Source organism: Megalops cyprinoides, chromosome 1 (genome assembly GCF_013368585.1).
Source record: "Megalops cyprinoides isolate fMegCyp1 chromosome 1, fMegCyp1.pri, whole genome shotgun sequence".
Taxonomy (NCBI): Eukaryota; Metazoa; Chordata; class Actinopteri; order Elopiformes; family Megalopidae; genus Megalops; species Megalops cyprinoides.
Genome location: NC_050583.1, coordinates 11,780,583 through 11,795,620, shown reverse-complemented (window position 1 = coordinate 11,795,620; position 15,038 = coordinate 11,780,583). Strand labels below are relative to the sequence as shown.

The following is a 15,038-nucleotide window of genomic DNA, read 5'->3' as shown; positions in this document are numbered from 1 at the left end:
TGGTTCCACATTACTTATTAAGATTACTGAGGGTGAATGGATGGGGTTGCTGACTGTAATTTCATATAAACACATCCCTCCTCCTGACTCCTTTATTTAAGCCCTGTGTAATCCACCCTCCCAATAAGGAGGAGCTGATGCAAACTCTGAGCTCTTCCTTCTGCATTTATCTCACAGCACTGAGGGAGGAGGGACTGCTGTTGCACACTGCCCTCAAGGTGAAGTGTTAACAGAGATCACAGTTAATACAACAATGAGTTTACTAAAGGGACTGCTTCTCATGACAATATGTGTAACAGGTGAGTACTTTGAGTATTTGACTTCACTGGGTACAGCTTTGAAGTCTAAAAGTCTGTTCTTTACCTCCACAGGGGTGCAGAGTCAGACAAATACAATGTCTCTCTGTCTTGCTTAGTTCCTTGCTGGCTGTTCACCATGTAGTGTATCTAAAAACTGACTTTTCTTTTAATTACAGCTGTGCATAGTGAGATTGTACTGACTGAGTCTGAGCCAGCAGTAAAAAAGCCTGGAGAGTCCCACACTCTGACCTGCACAGCCTCTGGATTCACATTCAGCAGCTACTGGATGGGCTGGTTCAGACAGGCTCCTGGGAAGGGACTGGAGTGGGTGGCAACAATTAGTAATGACGGTACAAGTTACATCTACTACTCCCAGTCTGTTAAGGGAAGATTCACCATCTCCAGGGACAACAGCAAGAGCCAGCTGTATTTACAGATGAACAGCCTGAGAGCTGAAGACACTGCTGTGTATTACTGTGCCAAAGACACACAGTGAGAGAGAGTGAGGGGAGAGCCACACAAAAACCTCTTCCCCTTTATCATACACAGCTGTTGTATAGAGTCCTTAATCAATTATTGAATCCATGCAGAAATGAATAATGGTAGAGCTATTTGCTTGCAGCACCACACAACTGACATATAATAAGAGAAACAAAAATATATGAAATCAAACACTTAAATATTGACTGAAAATATTCAGTCTCTGTTTTGTAATAAAAGGCTTGGAAAGAACCTGAAAGTGAAATTCTCTTGTGGCACTAATTGTGTACTTCAATGATTATGAGTGAAAATAATTAATTTTAACCCTCTCTCTTTTGCTGTGGGGCACATCATCCTGTAACATGCTCTAAAGTATAAATACAGGAGAGGAGTGCTATCAGGCATATTGCAACAATAAATATTTATACTTTCCAATCAGGAAAAATTCTTTGTAGAATACATGCATTTAAAATGTGGACAATGCACATTTTAGGTAAATTGTAATGAAATATATTATAATGAGATACTTAGTATGAGTATGATATCATTCATATTATTTCATTCTTCCAGGTGTACTTCCTTTATAGTACAAGCTTCCTTTTTCATGTATTTCTGTCACTCCTTTCATATGAAACACATAAATAAAAATACATTTTAGTATACATGTGGATAACAAGTCATTCATATAAACATGCATGGATCCTTTGGTCAAAGCCTGTGAGCGTCTACCTACATAAATCCAGAGCAACCCAATAATCTATGATGTTAGTGCATGTGCTTCAATTTTACAGTAGTTTCACCAATCAGTTATTTGAAAGGCTATACTAGTTATTATAAATGATTCTCCTGACAGAGGAATAGGGAAGTATTGTGATTTTATTCAGTTGGAAATCCAAGCCTGTGTAGACAGGTGAAGACAAATGGAAGACTCGTTAAGACGAATGGAGTTTTACTTGCAGCCTGAGCAAAGTTATCTTTCTCTACAACTCTGTGAAATGAAACGGTTTGCAAAAGAACAGACCTCAGTATGATAAAACTGGCAAATCAGTAAAAGGGGAACCGCATGTTTTATATTTACAAACATGCAATTACTCATTTATTCAGCACAGGAGCATTATAACTTTTAAAATACAAAAAGCCCTACAGCAAATACAGACATGGCTTTGATCTTCATATACACAGCAACACATTCCAACCACACCCAGCCTTCATCACACAGCAAAGATCATTTCTTTAAGAAGTCATTGTTGTGTGATGAACAGTTAATACATCAGACAAGGCACATTTACCATTGTCTTTTTCCTATTCTGAACCATCAATAATCCAGATAATGGCATGCCCAATAATCTATTGATCATTATTAATGCATCATTGCTAAAAAAAAAAAAGGAACAGAAGTCACCATTTCATAAAATACAATTATTCTTCTCTTATGTACGTTAGTAAATTATTTCCCATCTAAGAATCTCTCATCATGACAGCCATCCCAAATCCGATTGTCTAAGATCAGAAAAATAATATTTTGTGAGTCAGCAATTACAGACTAAGACACTAACACACTAAAACATGGCACATGGTCATATTGTATTGTCTTTGGCAGTATTTCTTACATTTTACTCTTCCAATACCTCGAGGCTATGAATTCAGTGGGAATTTTTTTTTTCCACTTTAAGTTTACAGTTCAGTCCCTACAGGCCTTTTGGCAAAGCTGCAAGCTGGTAAAATAAACCTCACTTTCACTGTCTGACCTGTACGGTTTCTGGGTTCAGATTAAGCATCTGCTGGACGAAATGGATCAGACAGACTCCTGGGAAGGGACTATAGAGTAGCTGGGCGTTATAGAGTATTGTCTTTCTCTATGTGTTCAGGAAATATTCACCATCTCCAGAGAAAGCAGCTATATTTATAAGTAAACAAGCTCAAGTATTTATGAGCTCAAACCAAATATTTATTGGCCATTTCAATGTTTTCCCATGCTTTAGAAACGTAATATACTCAGGAAAGGGCTCCACACAGTTAAAATACAATATTTATTTCTCACAAATAAGAAGATTCAGACTGGGAACTTGTCTGCAAAGCAGACATGTCCAAATCAGTGTAACTCTCTAAATGTCCACCAGGGGGGAGTGTGATATATTTATTCAGGAGAATCAAAGGAGTTTCTTCTTGCAATGTGAGTTTCAGTGCATACAGTAAGACACAGAGGGAGGTGAAAGAGGGAGCACACATCCTCTCAGCTCCTCCCCTCAAGGTTGGGCCATGCAAACATTCTCTCTGCTCCTGCTCCCTTAAGACCAGAGGTCCAGCCAAAGCAGGCCTCATTCCTCAACTCAACATGGAGTCTCCAGACACTGCCCTGCGATTTGTCCTTCTACTGCTGTGTCTGCACTGTGAGTGAGAAACATACAGCACAGCACAAACCTCTCTCTCTCTCCCTCTCTAACTCTTGCAGCTGTTTACCAAGTTTGTGTAAACTGCATTTTAGAACTCAAATTTCTATTTCTCCCCAGGTGTGTGCTGTGATGATGTGAGGTTTGATCAGTCAGTCTCAGAGGTGAAAAGACCTGGAGAAACAGTCAAGCTCTCCTGTACTGTCTCTGGGTTTTCCTTGAGTGAGTACTATATGGCCTGGATACGCCAGAGACCTGGGAGAGCACTGGAGTGGATTGGAGACACAAACTCAAATTATGCGGCTTCTTTCGAAGGGAGATTCACTGTCTCTGAAGATGTTTCCCTTGAGACAACCTATTTACAAATAGACCAGCTGAAGACTGAGGACACAGCTGTGTATTACTGCGCCCGAGACACACAGTGGTGTGAACCAACAGTAGACCTGTACAAAAACTCACAAACACAGACCCACACATCCATACACATGCATCCCCATTCTTGCACTCCCACACATAGTCACAAAAATAGAACCCTAAGTCAGCAATACAAAAATGAACATTCTGAGTAACTAGTCTTATCAGTAGGCATATACTGTAATGAACTTCCGAATTTTCAAACTTCAGACCCATCCTCCCAAAAACACAAACACACACACACACACACACACACACACACACACACATATGAGCGATTGTATTATACTAAGAAGGCAGTGCATCGGTTACATTGCATATGTATATTGGTTGGTTCAGGCTCAGTGTCTGACATTTATATCATTTATTATATACATATGTATATATATATATATATATATATAAATATATGTATATATATTCAACAAAAGTTGGTCGAGTAGCTAGCAAGATGCTGTGTTACAACTTTGTCCAAGTCATCATCATAGAATCGGATCAAGACATTGAAAATTCTGTCCATGATGCGGTTTGTGGACTCGTCAACGTTCAGTGAAAACATCTGTTTTAACAGCTTGTGCGCTAAACATTGCCCAATGTGCCCGTTAGTGGGTAGGTAGCTGGCCTGTGTATTTGACACGCTAAGTCTGGAGAGTGCAGTTCTGTCCCGTGATGTTTTGCACAGGTGAAGTACTAGCGCTGGCGCTATCCTGAAAGACAGGTCATGTTCCTCTATAAATGCGGACTTTGTGATTGCACACGCTGTCTTAGATGGATGAAGCGGCAGCAGCTACAGTGGCCACAGCTCCCGGCAACGTTGACGTATAAGAGCCTGAACAGCTGCTCTGTGTGAGGGATCTGTATCATGCCGAGCAATACCTTTTGCTGCTTGTCCCATACTGCATTTTTTTTTCCAACACACGGTGCAAAGCAGATCCCGGGCTCGTTTAATTTGTGACAGCCAATTTTTTTTTGTCCGTCATTACCGTTTTCATCTAACCATTTGTTTTTCATCCCCCGTACTACTGTGCTTGTGTCTGCGCCAACCTTCGCTTCCATGCTCCATCTATTTCAATGCATGCTAGCCTATTGTGCAGTAATCCCGCAAATACCTCCTGGCCTTCTACGCCTCATAGAAGGTTGAAACTAGTTGCAGACTGGATAAGAGCAGTGCTCTCGCACCAGTACGTCACCTAAACAGGCTACCATTGGTTTAAACTCATCCGAAAAAACATCAGGAGTGCCATACCACCATGCATAGATGGCATCTTGACAACTTTAGCAACTGTAGCTGATTTCAGATGAAAATGTCAGGAGTACCCATTGCTGATCATCAGACTGTACTTCAGTCAAGGTCTAACACAGACTGAAATTTGCATTGTGTCTTTCTAGAGATAACATTCAGATCCTCCCCGACAGTCATGACAGCGACCTTGAAGGCTGAAATCAGGTGTGATCAAATGAACCACACACTCATTTTCGAGTTCTCCATAATTATCCCCTGATCCCGAGAAAACAAAAGTCGTTTTCTCAAGATAAATCATCTTGTTATCTCGAGATAACAAAATAATTAACTCGTGATCTCGAGATAACAGCATTAAAAAAATAATTGCAAGCACGGGCGTTCTCGGCTTCCGTATATCAGAGCCCGTATACGCTAGTACTAATTCATTGCCTGATCTAAAATCTCAGCACGCCGGATTTCCGGCGTGGGGCCGGAGATCTTTAACCCATGTACACTGGGGTCCAAAATTATTGGGACACTCACTTTTTTCTGAAAACCCACAATATTTTTGTTGCAAATTCCATCAGACATTGGGAAAGTCATATTTATGTCAATGTCAATTTCAGCTTCATCTTCTGTGACCACGTTCCAACCTTGTCAGGTTTATATAGGCTTCAGTATGAGTGTTCAATTAGGGGACAGGGCAACGTTCAATCAGACCTAATTGAAGTGATGGTCATTTTTGTTCACTTGTCTCCACTCAATAAGTATGTAGGTACCTTTTAAAATTAAGTTAATGTCATGGAATTGTCAGTTTGTTTGGCAGAATTAATGTCATACATATTATTAAAATGTTGGAAATAAGGGTAGTCATCAGGCAATTCAGGCACATCCACACTTAACCACAAAATGCCCAGGTGTCCCAATAATTTTGGACCCTAGTGTGTATATATAAATAAATAAATAAATAAATATACACACACAACCGGTCAAAAGTTTTAGAACACCCCCAATTTCTGTAAAGGAAAGACCCACACTTTTAAGGATTATAATTTTCTGTCTGTCTTCCTTTGTTAATTGCCTTTTTCTCTCCATTATGATAGCAATATACTACTTCTTGCAGTGCAATATTGTCCAAATGCTGCTTCAGAGGGTGTAGTAACACAGTCTATTCTAACACTGCTTTTATATAGATAGAGGGTTTGTAAGTAATCAACAAAAGTTGGGACACCTGTAGGAATTGTTTGCATCAACTTTCAAAGCTTAATTTACTTCCATTGCTGCAGAAAAGCTGTAAGTTGTTAACCCATCACTTGTTCCCTGAAAAAGGCCTTTTTTATAACTTTGACATATACATTATTTTTCAGTTTTTGGTAACCTAAACTTATTTTAACCTTAAGTTTACCGCTTCCTTTTGTTCCATTTCAGGTCATTCACTGGACTTGAACCGCTTAAATTTCAATAAATTGGAAAAATGGAGGTGTTCTAAAACTTTTCACCAGTGTATATATATTTATTTATTTTTTGGACCTATTTTAGACTCAATGTAGTGACATATTTCAGCCACTAAGGGGGGGCAATGCCCCTCCCCAACCTCCCCGCAAACTCCACATATGCTCTAACTATGCAGACAGTGTTAAAGGACACCTAAATCTGAACAGAGACAGCTCCAACAGCAGGTCCACTCTCACTCTGAACAACCTGAGGGCTGAGGACACAGCTGTGTATTACTGCGCCCGAGAGTCACAGTGTTGGAGAGTAATGGGAGAGCCACACAAAACCTCCCCTCACTCTCTGTCATGGGAATAAGAGTTAAACAGATGCAGTCAGAGAAACCATGTTTGTACTATATTTTCCCAGGCCCTCCATGCAGTTCTCCATCACCAAGGACACCTCCAGGAACCTGCAGCATTTACAGGGGAAAAGCCTGAAGAGTGAGGACACTGCAGTGTATTACTGTGCCAGAGACTCACAGTGACAGGAGAGACTGCAGTGGTGTATAAAAACTGCTAAAGGATCTGTATCACACCCAGAGCACATCTGTATTGTACTCTCCTTCTCTCTCAGCATGTCCCCTGTGTTTCCGCTACCAGAAACTACAAGAAATCTTTATAAATATCTCATCTCAGGAAAACTGCTATCAGGATTAAAGTCAAAATGTATGACTTCTTAATCAGCATTCAAAAATATTAAAGAAAAACACATGACTGAATTTGTTCAACAACACAATATTTTTTTTCATTGTTGATTAGCACCTGAACTAAATACACTTTGTCACAATATGTATTGCACACCTTTTTCATTTTACTCTGACATTTTTCCTATAGTAAAATTTAACATGCAACATATGTATTTTTGTATTTATTAGTATTAGTAGCAGTAGTAGCGGTAGTAGCAGTAGTAGAAATGGTAGTATTAATATTAATTTATTTATCTATTTTCTTTATTACTATACGAGCTAGATTTTTTCATTCTGTATACAGACTGCCTTTCTATCAAAGATGTAAAATAAAATGCATTTCCAAATGTGTGGATCAGTAAATTCTTTTTTTTTAACATATCGCTATACTCAGATTGTACAATAAGACCTTTATAGAAACACTGAATTAAACAGTAGAGGACAACAGACACAATAAAGAACTATTGAAATTGATCAGTAAAACAAATAAATTGTGAAACAAATAAATTGTAAACAAAAATTTTGAAATAAAATATATTGTTACATTTTCAAAAAATGTATTTTAGCTTTTTTATACCAACCACTATATATGATACACTTCCCCTCCTATGCAAAGCAAAACTTTCTCTTTTTGCCTTCTGTATTTAAATGGTGGCTGTGTCTCTTCAAGACCTCAACAACTCCTGAGCCCTGGAGAGTTGAGAAGAGCAGCTCACTCCAGTTCATCTTCAACACAAACCATGTTCCCTGCATCTCTGCTGCTGCTTCTTGCAGCTGCATCCTGTGAGTGTCTTTTTCTGCCACTTTATAAATAACAGTAGAAGTAGGATCCTGAATAACAGTGTCAGTCAGAATGAAATTAAAAACTGTGTTAATGATATTTAACCCATGTGGTAATCAATTTATCTCCTTTTCCACAGGTGTGCAGTCTAATGTTGAACTCACCCAGCCAGGTTCCTTGACTGTAAAGCCAGGACAGTCTCTGACCATCTCCTGTAAAGTCTCTGGGTATTCCCTGACTGATAACAACTATGCCACAGGATGGATTCGACAGCCTGCGGGGAAAGCTCTAGAGTTGATTGGTGGCATAGGGTATGATGGAAGCACTGCTTACAAAGATTCCCTTAAGAACAAATTCAGCATCTCCAGAGACACCTCCAGCAGCACAGTGTCTTTGCAAGGAAGCAGCCTGCAGACTGAAGACACAGCTGTGTATTACTGTGCCCGATGGCCACAGTGATTTGAACCAACAGTAGAGCTGTACAAAAACTCAGAGACCCACGCCTCCACACACACACATCCCCATACATTGCATTTCTGTGTCATTGCTTGAAGCATATGAAACATATAGATAAAATACATTTTATCATATGTATGGGTAACAAGTCATTCATAAACATATGCATGACCCTTTGTCAGCCTGGGAGCGTTTTCCAGCATATATGCAGAGCAACATAATATTGTACCCATAAATGCCTAATGCTAGTGTATGTGCTTCAATTTTTACAGCAGACAGACTCCTGGGATGGAACTAGAGTGGCTGGCCATTATGGAACATGATCGTCAGTCTCATGCCCAGTTTGTTCAGAAAATATTCACCATCTGCAGAGACAACAACAAGAGCCAGCTGTATTTGTATTTGTATGTGACCAAGCTCAAGTATTTATGAGCTAACACCAAATATTTATTAGCCATTTCAGTGTTTGTCCGTTTTGGCTCCTCTGTGTGTCCTTCAAGCAGCAGATCTACTTCACACTACTTGGCACGCGTGCATTTTTTGTGAGCATGAGAGAGAGAGAGAGAGAGAGAGAGAGAGAGAGAGAGAGAGAGAGAGAGAGCAAGCACACTGGTTACAGGGCTTATCATTGTTGGCATCTGGTGGTAGCTAAGGCAAGACTTGAAGGCTATGGATATAAGGAGATTTTTCAAAGAAAAAGGATGAAGGCAACAAGGCACAGGTGAGGCTAGAGGAGGTGGAGGAAGAGTTATCTCCTGTTGCTGTGGCAGCAGATGAGTCAGGACGTGAGAGTGCCACTGCCTCATCTACAAGCTCAGGTTGTTGAAGAAGAGGACTCTTTAGCTAACTAGCTAGTCTACCTCAGTGGTTCTCAAACGTTTTGTCACAATTAAGGCACACCATTTAGTAAAAACAAGTATTTCCAAGGCACACCTTTAAATATGATTATAGCTATGTAAATCACCATAAATAAGACTAATTCCAAGGCACACATGGCCAGCTCCCAAGACACACCAGTGTGTGACGACACACAGTTTGAAAACCACTGGTCTAACAAGCCTGCACTCACTGTGATAGTAATGTGGAACATGGGCTAAGCATAGAAAAAAATGGGATGACCTTACTTTGCCTTTGTAGAATCCAATTGATAAGTCCTCAAGCCATAATTCGTTTCTCCCGAAGCATATGTATGAAGCATATGCATCGCTGCAACCGACTTGGCGATTGAAACATGTATTCCACTCAGACGGGTAGCTAGCTAGGTAGCTGCCAGGCTAAAATAATAACATGGTTGAATGAGAACTCAGATTGCACTCATTTGATTTCTTTTGATTCCATGTTGTGAAAGCCAGCCTACGCACCTGATCAGAATCTTTTGGTAGAGCACATTGTCTCATATCTTGTATTCATTTTACTCTGAAATAACTTGAAAATTGTACAATTATCAGGTGAAAAATCTAAAGATTTCTGGGCTGGGCTAAGCCCCCAATGTTTCAAGATCCTAACAACACCTCTGTCTCTAAATGTCCACCAGGGGGCAGTGAGATATATTTATTCAGGACAATCATAGGAGTTTCTGCTTGCAATGTGAGTTTCAGTGCATACAGTAATACACAGAGGGAGGTGACAGAGGGAGCACACATCCTCTCAGCTCCTCCCCTCAGGGTTGGGACATGCAAATATTCCCTCTGCTCTAGCTCCCTTAAGACTGAACATGGAGTCTCCAGACACTGCCCTGCGATTTGTCCTTCTACTGCTGTGTCTGCACTGTGAGTGAGAAACATACAGCACAGCACAAACCTCTCTCTCTCCCTCTTCCCCTCTTGCAGCTGTTTACCAGGTTTGTGTAAACTGTATTTTAGACCTCAAATTGCTATTTCTCCCCAGGTGTGTGCTGTGATGATGTGAGGTTGGATCAGTCAGTCTCAGAGGTGAAAAGACCCGGAGAAACAGTGAAGCTCTCCTGTACTGCCTCTGGGTTTTCCTTGAGTTTGAAATACATGGCCTGGATATGGCACAGACATTGGGGAGCATTGGAGTGGATTGGAAACACAAATGTAAATTATGCAGCTTCTTTCCAATGGAGATTCACTGTTTTGGAAGATGTTTCCCTTGAGACCACCTATTTACAAGCAGACCAGCTGAAGACTGAGGATGCAGCTGTGTATGAATGTGCCCAACAGCCACAGTGTTTGAGAGAGCTGAAACCCAGACAAAAATTACACCGATGAAGTATATCTGTAGTATTCACATCTTTACTGACCCTGTGTCACCACACCACCAGAAACTTAGAGAGAACTTTATAAATATTACTATTCAGTATTATCAATAAAAACATTAAAGTCCATATGTAAGACCTATTCATCCACATTAAAATAAAATAAATAAATAAAACTCATTCGCCTGAAATGGGTAGGGGCAGGGAGCAGTAGTGTGGTGTAGTAGTAAGGAGCAGGACTCGTAATCCAAACGTTGCTGGTGCGAATCCCTGTTGGCGCCCTGTTATCGTACCCTGCAAAGTACTTAACCCAGAATCAGCAGTAAATATGCAGCTGTAGAAATGGAAAAAGTTGTAACCTGTGTAAATTGCTCTGAATAAGCCCATCTGCCAAATGACAATCATGTAATGTAATGTTATATAAATGCTTACCACAACTATTTATTCAAGCAAATTTGGTTTGCAGTTGACTTAACTACTCTACTGACATTAGTGCTGTCCTTGAAATGTAGTACCATTGTGTATAATTTGTAATATGGGATGAATAAAGAATTGTTGCCATGGTTCACATAGATGAGCTAAAGGACCCTCTATTTAGAGGTCAGAACTTATTGTTGTGATTTGGGCTAAAACTAACTAATTGATTTTTAAATTAATGAAAAAAAAAAGTATTACTGTGCCCGATATACACAGCAAAGAAGAAGACCACTAAAGCTGTACAAAAACCCACCCCATTGAACATCTAACACCTGCCTCTTATGCGAGTGTGAAGTTTTCATAATAAATGCATGAAGAGATTAAAACATATGCTATTTGGTTTGGTTATGTGGTGTCACAACAAGACATGACATACATACAGCTTTGATCTGTTTAACAAAATTGTTGTGGATGTTGTGAATTGTTGTGGATTTTCATTACAATAAATAAGAATCTGAGTTTTTTCCAGGAACACAAACAGAAGGCAGTAAAAACAAAGCTTAAATACACAGTTATCTGTCATTGAGATCCGTATAATACATCTGTGCATTGCACAAAATATGAGTTTAAATAACTATTTACATGACCCCACATTTACATGAAAAGTCAAAGTGTTGTATCAGAAATATGTTCATTCAGGGAAACATAAAGTTATATAAACCCCAGATAAACCCCACACTCCTAAATTGATAAGGTAAAACAATGGTCTAATGGGTGGAGTTGATTGCTCTCCATGCTCTCCATTTTCCTCCATGTGTGGGCAGCAGTCATTATACTGTTCTCAGTCCTACATACCCTTATAAGTCCTACATATTCACTACACTGTATTTCCAATAAAAGCTGCTGAGAATTCTCCCAACACAGGAGCATAGTCTCTACAACAGAGAGGTAAATTTGTGCGTTACAATGGGAGGTGTTGCAATATTAATAATTCTACTGGGAACAACTTCAGGTAAGTACGTGAGTTTTACTTTGGTTAGTGTCAAACTGAAGATGGGAATTGTGGGGGGAAAGCTGCAGGGAAGGCTCTGGAGTGGATTGGATTAATATGGAGTGGACACACTGCTTACAACGGTTAACCTACAATTTCCTCAGTAAATATCCAGCTGTATAAATGGATAAAACAGTAACCTATGCAAGTCACTTTGGATAAGAGTGTCTACTAAATGGCAATAAGGTAATGTAATGTTTCCTTAGGTTATCACATGGAGTTATTAGCTGCATACAGTTAAAATCTACCTGCACTCTCAACCAGACCCAGTTGTGTGGCGCAGAGGACATGGAGGAGAAAAGAGATGAGGAGAGACCTTCAACCTTCAAGGAACTGAACTTGATCCCTGATACATGCAGGACATGATCAAGGCCTACACGTCAGTAAGAGCGCTGCACTCTGCTACCTCGTGTCACCTCTGTGTCCCGAAATACAAGGTCAGCATCTCTCGCACCCGCCTCTTCTCAGTACTTGCTCCACACTGCTGGAATGAGCTTCCTTCTCAGTTTCAAATAACAGACACCCTGGTTGCCTTCAAGAGAAAGCTGTAAAGTTGTCTCTTTAAGCGGTATCTCTAGGCCACCTTCCTCTCTGTCTATCTTATCTGAAACTTTTTATGTTGAATGTATGAATGTTGAGCTCTAAATCTTTTTTTCACAGGTATTAGAAGGCAGATACTGACTGTGTCTGAACCAGCAGTTTAAAAGGATAGAGAATCCCACAAACTGACCTGTAAAAGTTCTATCCTAAAAAACAGTGCTCGAACTGAAACTAGATTGTTAAGGTCTTCAAAAGCATGTGTAATAACTTAATGAGCATTGCTTTCCCTCTTGAAAAGACACATAAAATGGCCGACATAGAGTAATATTACACTTGTCCTGCTAACAATGGTAGGATGCATGGGAATGCATGTGTTATATCAGTCTATTCACTGCGAGGCAGTATAATTGCTTATCACTGCTCAAAATGTCTTGACCATAAATGTGTCATGTATGCTGTCTGCAGTCACAATAACACAAAAGTCAAAATTTACAATAGACATAAAATGTGAATTAAAAAAAGCCATCATTCATTCTTCAATTTAGAGATCTACATCATCATTGAGGTAAAAGATCCCCCTTCAGATTCCTTACCTGTCCTGCAACATAAGTACATTATTAGTATCAACAAATGGTCTGTATGCAGGACCACCCTTACTCGATATATATCTAATAATTGATATGTTACACAAGATCTAACATGGTAATAAATTTCTTTCTCCCTGGGTACAAACACATATAAATGATCCGTTGCCAATGTCCTTTCAGAAAAAATTAGCAAAACCTAGAACTTCAACATAAGATAAAGAGGAAAATGCAATCTGACAACGATCTGAACTGAATTTACAGGTGGAAAAAAACATATTGATAGATCACTTCTACATATGCATTATGTCTGATGGAAATTCCTGAAGTCATAAGATTTCTTACTGATCTAAATCCATCAGTGATGTTGGTGGAAGCAGTTTGCTGCTCCTAATGCTCCTCCAGACGAGGGCAGCAGTGCTATTCATAAAATGATATTTTGACCCTTTTAATGCATCTTGTTTTTCCTCACTCCTCCATCCCCTAAAGATTTAGTCAAATTCAGTCCCCTTTATTTCTTATAAAAGCCACTGAGAACTCTGCTTCCATCACAGAAGCATCATTTGTAAAACAGAGAGGGGAATCTATGTGTGAAAATGGGAGCCGTTGCAGTATTGATAACCTTCCTGGTTACAACTTCATGTAAGTGTGCATGTATCATTTTGGTTGCCATCAAAGTTTGTCATTTTAATACATATTTTTTGCATTTTAATAACTGCTTTTTGCTTGACATTTGTCATCCACAGATGTTCACTGTGATGAACTCACTCAGCCAGGTTCTATGGTTGTGAAACCAGGACAGTCTCTGACCATCTCCTGTAAAGTCTCATATTCACTGAGCAGCTATCGTACACACTGGATACGACAGTCTACAGAGAAAGCACTGGAGTGGATTGGAATAATGTGGAGTGATGGAGGCACTAATTACAAAGATTCTCTTAAGAACAAGTTCAGCATCACCAGAGACACCTCCAGCAGCACAGTGTCTTTGCAAGGACGAAGCCTGCAGACTGAGGACACAGCTGTGTATTACTGCGCCCGAGAGACACCGTGCAGTGAAGTTATTGAAAGCCTGTACAAAAACCCACCCTGAGTATAGCAGAGGTACATGAACATTATAAATGTGGCAGACCTCAGTCTCATGTTTGTTGGTGATTGTATAATAACTTAATCAGTCATGTCAAAGGCCTAGATTCATGACTACCTGGTCTAAATAAATACGTATTACATTACATAAAATGTAATGAATCAATCTGATCATTTTTGTGATAGCGCAAACATGTGCACAAGTTTCTGTTTATTTACATTTAATGCAGTGCATTTAATACAGTAATACAGATATTTTGCAGCCCAACATAAGACAAAAAGATGCCATAACAGTGTACATGCTTTATTTAGATTAGTTGTAAATTGAAGATGGGAATTTCAGTGATTGTATTGTCCTTTTAATGGTTGCTTTGTGCTTAATTTTATTTATCCACAGATGTGCACTATGTTGAAGGTACCTGGCCAGTTCCTAAGGCTGTAAAACCAGGAGTCTTTCACCATCACGGGTAAAGTAGCATAATCACTAAACAGATATGACACACGTTGGATAAAACAGCCTGCAGGGAAATCTCTAAGGAGGGAGAAGTAGGAGTAATGCTGCTGAGTGTGGAAGGTGTAACTGCAGGAGGGACCTGTAGGAGTGGCACATTACTCCCACTTCTCTTTCCTTACTTCTTCTCTATTCCTTCTCCTCTGCTGTACACAACTGCAGAGAATTGAAAGAAAACATCATCAAGACCAACATGTTGACTGTGATTAATGAAGCGTGAAGCACTTTTTGTATTGCTCTCAAATGACTTTCACTCGCTGTGTGTCTCGGGCACAGTAATACACAGCTGTGTCTCCAGTCTGCAGGCTGCTTCCTTGTAAAGACACTGTGTTGCTGGAGGTGTCTCTGGAGATGCTGAACTTGCTTTTTAGGGAATCTTTGTAGTTAGTGCTTCCATCATAACAAATTAT

At 39.7% G+C, this 15,038-nt stretch overlaps 1 gene segment (V, D, J or C); it reads left to right on the top strand.

The window, feature by feature from the left end:
- Positions 1 to 7,724: 7,724 nt before the first annotated feature.
- On the top strand, positions 7,725 to 8,224 carry LOC118790730. The segment is given in 2 exon segments: positions 7,725 to 7,767; positions 7,905 to 8,224. Coding segments are annotated over 2 exon segments (363 nt in total).
- The last annotated feature ends 6,814 nt before the right edge of the window (positions 8,225 to 15,038 follow it).